This window comes from Sparus aurata, chromosome 13 (genome assembly GCF_900880675.1).
Source record: "Sparus aurata chromosome 13, fSpaAur1.1, whole genome shotgun sequence".
Classification (NCBI taxonomy): domain Eukaryota; kingdom Metazoa; phylum Chordata; class Actinopteri; order Spariformes; family Sparidae; genus Sparus; species Sparus aurata.
In genome coordinates this window covers 18,381,994-18,393,821 of record NC_044199.1, presented here as the reverse complement: position 1 = coordinate 18,393,821, position 11,828 = coordinate 18,381,994, and the positions used below count along the sequence as shown (strand labels likewise).

Genomic DNA, 11,828 nt, shown 5'->3' with positions numbered 1-11,828 from the left:
CATGACAGCAGTTTGTCTCCTCACTCACCAATCACCTCCTCTACTCCATGTGGGCTTTTTGTTTGTTTGTTTTGGGTTTTTGTTCTTGATCTGTTTCTTTGTTGTTGTTTTTATTTGTTTATTTTAATTTTGTTACATTTGACTCCTACCATATTGTATTAATATATTGTTGTTAATTGTTTCTTTCTTTATTGATTCTAAACAAACGTTAATTACTTCTATGCCATTTTGCCATTCTGCCACTTTTTTTCTTTTTATTTATCTATCTATGTTATTCTATTTAATGAATTGTATAAGAGAGAGAGAGAGAGAGAGAGAGAGAGAGAGACCGCCTTCTATGAGAGAGACACTCTCCCTGGCCGGATCAGTTCATTGTCAAGTATGCTTCTACTAATTAAGACAAAGTGTGCGGTAAGATGAATGGTAGTCTGAACAAATAAATACATTTGAAATCTAAACTTACAGTATCAACATAATATCATAATAATAAGGTGTGATACATCATGTTAAATAAAAACATATTGATGGGATCTGTCAACTAATTTCAATCCCACTCAGATTATAGTTAGGCGAAAAGCCACTACAAGGGGACATTTCCATCAAAATATGATGATATGGCTTGAATGACTGCATTTGTGGTCTTACTGTATTACAACTAACGGTGTGTTTTTTTGTTTTTTTTAACCAGCGTAACCCTCAGTCTTGACCCCATGGTCTTATCTTGACTCACCTGTAGCAAATGATGATGGATTTTATAAATGTAATCCACTGCATCTCTGTGTTCGGGAAGGTTTCGGTGTGCTCCATGAACAGGCAAGTAAAGACCAAGTACTCACATTCCAGACTGTTGTTCTCACACCTCACACTTTTCTACAATGCAAGTAAGGCACAGGTGTAATTAATGACATTAATTAATCAGTTTTGGGGCCTGCACCTTGTACATCTACATGTTTTCAGTTAGCTTCATAGATAGCAGCTAGATGAAGACAGGCCCCTCTGTGACATATGAATTATTTACCCTCTCCATACACTAGGTAAGCTCCTCGCTATTAAATTAAGTAGTCATTAAGTAGTCTTTTTGTATGAACCATGTAGCCAACTGTACCAAAAATATATGTCAACATACGTATTTTAATATATTTCTTATGAAGGCCTATTGCCTTTTTCTTTGTAAGAGCCATGTTAACCTTTACCTTTGTAACACAAGTAGGCTACAATAACATTACAAAAACGATAAAATTATAATAAGTTAAGAGCCATATGCTTGTGGCTTTGAGAGGCAGTAGGTCACAGCTTCATGAACAACATGTTAATGTCAGCATGCTAAATGCTCACAGTGGAAATGGTAACAGCCTAGCATGCTAACTTTGATAATACACTAATGCAGATAGGAATGTCTTTCGTCTTTGCAGGTATTTGGTCAGAACCCAACAAATGAAAGTGAAAATTGGCTTTTTGTTCTGACAGTGGCACTAGGCTACATCAAAAGTCACAAACTGATGCATTGCTAATTGCTTTCTCCTAATTTTTCAGTAATCTAAATGCTAATATTATTGTTTTGATGGACCATACCAGGGTCAACATGCTATATCACACATACTACGAACATTTATCGCACAACTAATTTGCGCATTTTGAAGTTATAGCAGCAAGTAACAGCAACTTGTACAGAAATGACATGAATGCTGCTTAATAGCTGCCTGAAACAGTGGGGAAAATATTACAAAAACACTGACATGGTCCTTAAACACACTGCAAAGAAAACAACTTCACCTCGAAATTTAAAGTGCATGAAATGATCAGAATCACTGCTGAATAACATGAAGAGTCATCTTAGAAAATTTAAACATTTTAATAAATAAAAATTGATGTAATATACACCATTATGAATATACAACTACAACAAGCATACCAAGACATTTGAAATACAAAAAACTGACAGTTCAATTTAGTTGCTTTCAGAGCTTCAATTTTTAGGAAGAGTGGGGATGAGCAGGAATTACAATAGCCATACATTCTTGTTAGTGTTTGTGCCAACAAATATAAAAAGCATCATGAGTACTGACTTCTCAGAAATGGAGAACATAAAAAAAGGAGTAGTTACATATCTGGACTAAAGATTTCCATGAAGAGACATTTTGAGGTACTGAGTTGTCTACACCTGTAACTAACAGTGAACACACTCACACATTTGTGTTGTTTTCCAGAAGGTTGTGAAGTCTGTAACTCAAACCGGTTTAACACATCTCAGGAAGACCGAACAATTTAGAGGAGACAATGAGTTCAGATTGTTCTTCTTCCACTTGTATTGCATTTTGTAATGGAAAAAAAAAAAGAGATAATCAGCTTCATGTGACTTGTACATTAACGAAAATGTTTCATTCTCCAAAAAGTTGAGTTGAGTGTTGGCAGCAAACCTTTACTAGTTTTTAAAAGCATCTTTTACACAAAAATAATTGAAGGCTTTCTCTGGTCTTAAAACATAGTAACTCTACAGATCCCCTATGAGCAACAAACTCCATCTAGTGGTGGTTTTGGAGTAGTTCGGTTGAATTAAAGGTGAAAGAAGTCTTTAATTGTACTCTCTTGTCACCGTGTTGAGTTAGTATGTTTACTTGACCTGATAAAAAGACTTTAGAGGGATGTGAATGTCTAAGAGGAATACCGTATCAAAAGTCATGGTGAGCATATCTGTTCACTCAGCACCAAACACAATGTGTGGATACTATTTGCAACCACCAATACATTAGACTTTGAAGCATTGTGAAGTTCAAACCAAAATCAACAAGAAAATTGTTAACTAAATCCCAAGAAAATAATTATGACGTCTATATTCAAATTAATGTCCTTGCTTTAAAATTTGCCTCTCAAAATGTTAGTCCTATCTGACCTGTGTATTCCCTGAAACAACAGCAGCCGAAGATCGAAACACATGAGCGGCCCAGCTGACATGATGACTTGCTGGCCAAACGGCAACCTACAGTACAGTACAGGATTGTGTAGCTACATTTTGTCTGAAGCAAGGAAATAACTAACTTAAAAAAAAGCACCACACATGTTTTTAAATAGCACCAGTTGTCAGAATGTATATGACGTGTTTTTTGTTTTGTTTTTTTTTTGGCAATGTACAGCACTGAATTAAATGTCTTGAGTCAATTTTAGCAGCGGCTGCAATGCTCAACCTCCACTTTTGAACAAAAGGCAACATAATGTTCATCGCTGTAACTTGCACATGCTTCAGTTTAGAACTAAAAAACAAACCAAAAGCAAAGATTTGGATCCCCTTCTGTCAGTTCAAAGCAGCATCATGAAGCACCGTGTCTCTTACATACATACGGTAAATATACGCTGTGAAACATTTCTATCTGCACAGTTTGTGAATTATATGATTATACATTTATATTTATGTGCTCTGCTGTGATACAGATTGCAAGAGAGCACCATAGTAGGGAAAAAAAGATTCTCACCATTCTTTCATGCCAAAGAATATTTAAAAAAGATGACTATGTGACTGCAAAAGCCAGCCTGGTGATTGGCAAAAAAAACAAAAAAAAAAAGTGAGGAGCTAAATCACTGTCCCCAAAAAGAACAAATAATAAATGTGGGAAGCTGATGGTCCACAAATAATTCAACAATTACATTTGCTATTCACACCAAATGGACTTTGCTATAATAACTAGTTTGCTGTACCCTTCTCTGAGAGTCTTTGCGTAATAGACAGTGAGATATACAGTACAGTGACAGCCATTTTGGTGCACCATTCTCTTTTGTTTTGTACACAACTGAAAACTTCAGACAGACATCATATTTCTCTACTCTGTGTAAGATTCTGCATTGCTACAGTATAAAGCAACAAATGGATATAAAAATAATAGAATATAGACTTATACATTCTTGAAAACAAGTACTGTCCCCAAATATAGATACTCATATAACCATTTTGGTTCCATGACAATATATATGTATATTTATTATATATATATCTTTTTTCTCTATATTTCCTGGCTCTATTATATTAAGTTCTTAACTAATTTCTAGCATTTAGAAGATTTCCATCACTCACATATAGACATCGGTCTGTTACATCATGTTAGAATTTTTCACTGAAGCAGACCCTATACTACTCAGTTCCCACGCAGTCTGCAATGGAGTTGATGTGCATCATATTTTCTTCTACAAAAAATATATATGACAAAGGTATGTTATTTTAGATAATATTTACACGATGTAACATTTTCTTTTTTAAATCTCAAATCTGCAATGCCTTTTTGTACGCCTTTTTGAATAACTCATTCCTTCCCTCCACATTGCTGTGTTGATACACTGATGGCAATTATCTGCAGTGTCTGGCATTAAACAAAGACTGATTTTAAATGAGCTTGGCTAATTCCCAAGTGGAGTTTAAATGAAGGACACTCAATGTGTCCATCCTGTCAGTGAGAGATTACTTCTTAAAGCCATTTGTTCTTGTTCTGTTTTTTCATATAGTTTGCTTATGATTCAGCCTATAGTTCCAGGAGGAGGTTTCTATTATAATGTCCTCTCTTCTTTTAAATTATGCTCCTGACAACAAAAGAAATATCCAATCAAAGTCTGACAGATTAAAATATAATCATGTAATTTATTCGTAGCCATCTACTCATGATAAGGGAAGTTAGTTGTAACAATGTTAGATGTTATTACATTTTAAAGACAGAGTGACAAAGTGATTAGTGATGTATTACATTAGCAGTGGTTAGCACCACTCTTGGCGTGATACAAGAGTGATATTAATAGTGATACAAATGTGTGATGTTTCACCACAAACATAACTTATTTGAAGCTATTTCAGAGTTGTTAACTGTACCATCAACTGCAAATCATTACAGTTATCGCAAAATGTGTAGCACTACTGGGGGCTCATCTAACAAAGTTACAATAAACATGTGAATGAGAATCTGAGCTACAGTATTTGACAAAGAGTAAATTGTTCTCTACATTTACATCTATGTACTTAACACAAGTCAGACTGCAATTTGACAGAGAGCATCAAAAGTGACTTATTGAGTTTTACTCCAGACTGCAGTTTGTGAGGTAACGTTCACTTAACTTGTACTATAAAAAATACCAATTGATAGACATCACAAAAGTATTAAATAGCAAATCTACCTGCCCATCATCTAGAAACATTTTTGGGTGTTTTTTAATAGCATCAAAGCCACTAACTTATCTGACTGCATGGCTTGTGCTTTTATTTCATCTCAATCCTACTGTGACCAAACTTCCTTGCAGGTCGAATTTAAAAAATCTTGTATTTAAAATGTAGTTTCATTATTAGCTGAATAAGTTTACAGCAGTGTTCTTTGTTTAGAGTATTAGGATTAGGTCTTCCACTATAATAGGTCATTTTAATGAATTATTTTGTATTATAAAAAATACTTTTTTAAGTACACCAGTGGAATAACAGCATTTTTATAGTCACTTTAAAGCTGTAATTCATAAGAAATGGCCAAAATACGAAGGTTGTTCAAAAACTATAAGGGGGCAGCATAACCTGCTGCTAACTATACTGGACTTTCTATTCTTTGCAGTGGCTATTTTTGGATGTAGTGAGTAGCTGTGGTTAGCAGGTAGCTCAGTTACCCGCTGATAAACAATTAGCAAGCTATCATGGAGACAGTATGGGCTGGGGCTAGCTGGTTAGCATGGTAACTTCAGTGGGCATTAATTCAAGACAGTACATAGACGTCTTTGATAAAGTCAACACTGTTGTTTCTTTACGCTCTGTTGATAATGGTTATTGAATGTTTAAGATCATAATTAAGTCCATTTCTTACAAATTACATCTTTTAAAAGCAGAATTACTTACTTTTATCGTTCACTTTCATTGGCATTTGCTTGAAAATTCAAGACTACAGAGATCACCGTTGTCACACCTTTCTAACACATAACAGCTACAGAATGTGTGCTCTTCTAACAGCAATTTCCCCATTTTTGTAAGTAGTGTTCAAATGTTTATACCATGCAAATAAAATCTTTCATATACAATATGTACATGGACACATTTCTCAGTGGCACATTGAGAGGTATACAGTACTTTGTTGAGGCAGATCTAACGCCCTCAGCCTTGTGAGGATGCCTCACCCATCCAACTCACACTGTCCTCACTTCACTTAAGTCTCATTAAAGCCCTCGGTGAAGAAATAATTGCAGTCACACAAAGCTACAATTTCAAACCACCGCTGGTTTGAAGAGCTGTCTCGTGGCTTTGAATTTGTAGGGTTTTCTCTAAATTGCTGTGCATGTTATTTATTCTCTCTATATATTCAATCAAAACATATAAAAAAGTATTTGCTGCTGAACATTTGAGTGATTTAGTTCAGTTAGTTCATTTTGGATCTCCAAACTACTTGGATTGTTTTATTCACACTGACTGTGCTTAGAACCACACATCCACGGTACTCTGAGGGAGACTTCACCTGAAGAAAAAGAATAAATATACATATATATATATATCTATATATATATATATATATATATATACATATATATATATACACATATATATATATATATATATATATATATATATATATATATATATATATATCTGTACTTGCTTTGCGAATACAGTCACAGCAGCATCTACATACAAACTATTTGTGTGTTGGAAGAATGAAAAAAATGTAAATATCTCTGCTATTTTTGTAACTGCACGCATATTATTGACCAATTCTAATAAAATATGCAAATTGTTATTTTACATTTTAGAATAGATTATTATATCTACAAATTTCAATAAAGAATTTTCTGTATATTTAAGATCTTTTTCCTTATCTGTCAGTTTTGGTTTCTTTATTACAACATGGAACAATATGTTCAGTGTTAAGTTGGCAAAGTGCATCAGTTATGATTTTACGGATACAATACATGAAATAAATTGTAAAGTTAATCCCTCAACAGAAACAATGCGATTGTTAAGCATTTTGGGGCAATATGTTAATTCAGTATGTACATTATAAGATACTACTGTTAAAACAAGTAGTTTTGTTTTATGCTGATTTCAACTCCTAAAGGGAAGTCACAGGACTTTTGGATGCCCATTCCAAAACCTGATATCATTGGTGAGAAATAGTGATTTTATAAGAATTTGTTAGAAATGCTCTGCTAGAATCAGGTAATGTCATATTCCCAAACTCGCTAATTTCTTAGCAATGTTAATACAGTCATTATTATCCTTGCACTTAGTTGTTAACTTGATGGCAATTACTCTATCCCTTTAGTGTGTTTACTTCTTACTTCTTTTCATACATTATATGCAATAACTTCTGTCTATGATGCAGGCCTAGAAAGTACAACATCAAAGTCTCTAAACAAAACAAACCCAGTGCCCTCATTCAGTCAATGAATTTCCTCCAGAACTCTGCTAAGACGACCCACAACAACACAAACATCAGAAGGTCTGCAGTGAAACATTCAAAAAACCAAAATGTCTTTTTGAAAGGAAACTATGGCACTCTCCTTCTTTATAGCTAACAAATAAAACATTTTTATAAATGGCATAAAGACAATGATATTCAACAGCAACAAGGTGCAATTACACATTTGACTGAAGTTTTTTAGAAATCACTGTAGGTATGCCATAGTGAGGCTTTTATAGAAGAAGAGTTCCTTGTTTCTCTTTCAGTGTGATTTTGAATGCAACCACTACTCCAACAACCACCTTCTAACCACAGAGTCTTAATTTAAACAAATGAAGTCTTTTCTTCTTGATATATAAAGGGTTCCTAAATACAACAATACAGATATTACAGTTGAGAAAATGGAAGTGGCATTTGTAATCATTTATACGGAAGGCTCACTCACTAGTACAGCATTACGTCATGGTTAGCTTAGCACCAAGAAGAGCCTCTGTTTGACACATCTGCAAAAGCACCTATGATAGGTTGGTTTCAGTTTGTTACATTAGTTGGTGTTTTATAAACATGTAAAAACAATGTCGATGTCACATGGAAGTTCCTTCTTCCCTTTGTCTCTTATAGGCTAGCCAACCTGTTGCCTGCATTCACAGCAGTGGGCACTAGCTCTGAATAGCTCTTGGTTGTGTAGGAGATTCGTCAATGGTCAATGTATTCTACGTGCATCATGCCACTTCATACTTGCTGAATTTATTCATGCTGACTTTGTTATCTTGGGAAGTTCAGATGGTGGTTTGACTTTAGTTACAGATGTTAACATTTTATTTTTATAAGCAGTATCTTTAAAGTTATTTCCACAATAAATGTGTTACATTGACACAGAGTCAGTGCTTAACTATTAGCCATTAGATTGTCCAACCTCGGCGACACAATAATGCCATCATCAACAAAGGCACTATCTTCTTTACTAAAATGGCCGTTTTTTTAAGTGCCAAAGCAACTCTAATGCATATAATGCTTGTTTCTTTTTACCCTTTTCCAGTATGCTGGATATATTCACATGTTATGCTTGTCTTATTATGTATATCTTGGTTAGTATTCCCTGTATAATCAAACAGATTTAAACAAAAAAATCACATCTCTTCATAAGCCCTCCTGCAATTTTAAAACTCAATATGAGAGGAGAGCTCAGATGTAAAAGCAGAACTTTTGAAAGCATTTATTGTGGAAATATCAGCAAATAAATTTGATGACTTGTGGCTGATATTAGACTATGTTGGAGTTGCAGCTGTACCAGTATCTGCTCAAAATCATAATAAAAATATACACAAATAAATACATGAAAACTGATCATCACCCCTGAACATGCCAATACCACTCCAAACACAGTTGAGAACCAAACACAACTTTCTTGCTGCATTAGGAGCCCATGATATGTTATCCAAAAATCTAAACATGATAACAACATCTGAAACTGAGCACCTTTTGAGCAAAACGAAAAAAAAGTAAATTAATTATAAAAAATGTAAATGGCAACAAAAGCTTTAAACTCTTTTAGTACACACCCATTCCTTGTGGACTCTGAAGTATGACTGAGTTACACATGTGTAATGTATGTGATAGTTGAGATTCTGAAGTTATGGCACTTCCTTTACTTGGCCAATGAAATGTGCCCCTTGGTATCCATATTTCCATATCAGTTAGACAGCAAATGAAATCACCTCGATCACCAGAATCATTTAAAGTAAAACTGAAGAACACGTAAACAAAACTGCTTATGCCAGTGTAGTACACAACAAAAGCTTTTGGCTCATTATGTGTCACCTTCAATGCCACATTTTTCTTATAAGGGACGACTGTACTTAGTATTTCCAGTTCAGATAAGCACATAAACAGACAGAATACAAAGGCTGTGAATAGAAAATGGCAAAAAAAGAGGCAGGTACGTAGACACACACACACACACACACACACACACACACACACACACACACAAATAAAACATTCAAATAAATATTAGACACAGGTGAAGCAGGCAACCAACCAGAAGCTTCATTAAGGCCCAACAAAGCCATTGTTTTTTATGCCCTCTAATGTGTATGAAAAAAATACTATCACATACTATGGCACAAAATCTCATCCTCTACTATGTATGGTTGTTGTTGCTTTTTAATTGAATTGTTTTTGGCATACTATAGTTCTTTCTGAATAGGATTTGGAACACCCTACCTAAAGTAGAAGAACTGGATGAGATGTACAGGAACAGACAGATATCTAAGGAAATTAACAAGATTTTGCTCCAGTGCAAACGGTTATGAGAAGATAAAGACTGAGCAGTTAGTTGGAGCAATCAAATGACTTCATAAGGAATAAATGAGAGCAATTCAACTTAAAAATCAAACTCATTGTGCCTGTTAATGGTTTGTTGCAAGTGTGTGAAATATGAATTTACAGTAAGCCCCTGGTGAAACGTGATTCAGTGCTGAATGACATCTATTCAATAAAAAATTACATATAGCGAAAGTCAATAGAGTTCCTTCTGTAGGCCGAGTAAAAGTAGTCCAGGTTTAAGTTTCTGTTTAACAGACATTCCTTAAACAACAAGCTCACAGCAGAGCAAAGAAGATGACTAGATAATATAAATGTCTTCACTTATGTGACAGAATTACTCTTTCAGCATATTGAAAGATATACGTAAGTAACTCAATGCATGTACATCTAACAAAGTAGAAGAGGTACATATAAACATGAAAAGCTAGAACATGTCATAAGGAAAGCACATGGAACACAAAAATGACTAAAGAGGTGAAAAAGGCTAGTACGTTCTGCTGGCTGATCCTGGTGGTTGTGTGGTCTCGTGTCCTGTGCTCTGAGGTATACTTGGTAGGAAGTGAGAACACCCACATTTGTGAGGTGAGTTTCTCGGCAGATAGGAAACGTTGCTGGCGGAGAGGAACCCGTGGAAGGTGCTGTAAACGGTGACCCGCAGGGCTTTTTGGGGGATTGGCTCAGCACAAGAAACATGACCCAAGCCTAGAGGAGTCTTTAAAATAAGAAATGGTTACACTGGGATTGTAAAAGATAAAAATGGAAAAAAAAAATGGAAAAAAAAACCAGGAACTGGTAATCATGTATTATTTTGTATTCATCTTTTTGCACTGGAGTAAAATTTTGGAAAACTGTGGCAGCTATCATTTTGGTTTAAATCGGCAAAAGTCTAAAGTTTTTCTTCATACATTTTCTTTAAAGGGAATACTACTTGATTTAAGCATACACCGATAATTCTTGTGCATTTGGGTATCAAGAACACTGATAAAAATAATCAAAACTTTGTCAGATGGGAAGCCTTAGGAGTGCGACTCCAATCTGTGATACCATTCCAGTCACAAATGCTGCTATTTTGCTGACAGGATGTTGGGAGCACCATTTTAGACACTTTTTTTATTATGTACTTTCTTAACAGAAGAAATAAGTTTGGTCTCTGAAAATAATTATTTTTTGTTTCTTTCCATTCTTTTAAACTACATATGTTGTCATCACAGATTAGCTTGTGAAAATGGCAGAATGCTAACTAATGCAAACTGAACTGTATAATGCTGAAATTTAGTGCTATTCCCCTTAATAGCTAATCAATCGCAAACATATTTAATTGATAGAGTAGTTTTTACAAATCTGGTGTGTAGCTAGTGCTGTTGGGGGGCAGATTGCATGGTTGTGACCTTGTCCTCAAGGGCATTTAGAGTAGGGTGGCATGGTCCAGGTCTATGTTGTCCATGCTGGCCAAAATTGCCTTCTGGTCCTCCCGTTGTGGGCGGCGGTACAGCAGAGCAGAAAAGCGAGTATATGGGTCATGGAGGATGGGCCGTTTCTTCTTCTTGCGGAGGTAGAGAGCTTCTTCGGGCTGGAGTACCTGAGAGGTGTAGGCCTGCTGGGTCTGAGAGATGGAGACACCTGGTGGAGGGAAGATGAAATGGTCATTGCCACCAGAACTCATAAACACTGTTGGAATTGATGGTAGGGCATGTGTCCCTATTAGAAATTCATAATTATTGATAGTAATTATTAAAATTTAATTAATCAAAATTAATAATCAACAGGGCATCGCCCTGGAATCAGGGACCAATAAACAGACCAAAACCTCAAAAGCAGGGTTCACTTAAAAAATGTAAATATTTGAAAGGCTTGAACAAACCATGATGAAACACCGTTTTCTCACATGATCTTTTGAATCAACACAAGACACTGTTCCACATAAAATGTTATCATGGTCTAGCTGTATCTAATGTTATATCAGCTACCACAGGACAAACTGTTCCAAAAAGGTAGAGGTGATACTATGAAAACGCATATCTAATGTTATAGCAATTTCATTAACCATAAGTATGCAGTTTTGATAAGTTCTCAAAAGTCTCTATTCCTATATCTGTAACT

General features: G+C 35.1%; 1 protein-coding gene across 3 annotated transcripts in view; it reads right to left on the bottom strand.

The window, feature by feature from the left end:
• Nucleotides 1–1,836: 1,836 nt before the first annotated feature.
• The window catches only part of igsf9bb (immunoglobulin superfamily, member 9Bb), a 157,507-nt gene continuing 147,515 nt past the window's right edge, over nt 1,837–11,828 (bottom strand). For all 3 annotated transcript variants that reach the window (XM_030437838.1, XM_030437840.1, XM_030437839.1), the window contains exon 20: nt 1,837–11,348. In XM_030437838.1, the coding sequence (XP_030293698.1) occupies nt 11,134–11,348 (215 nt within the window). In that variant the 3' untranslated portion in view covers nt 1,837–11,133. The remainder of the gene's footprint in view (nt 11,349–11,828) is intronic.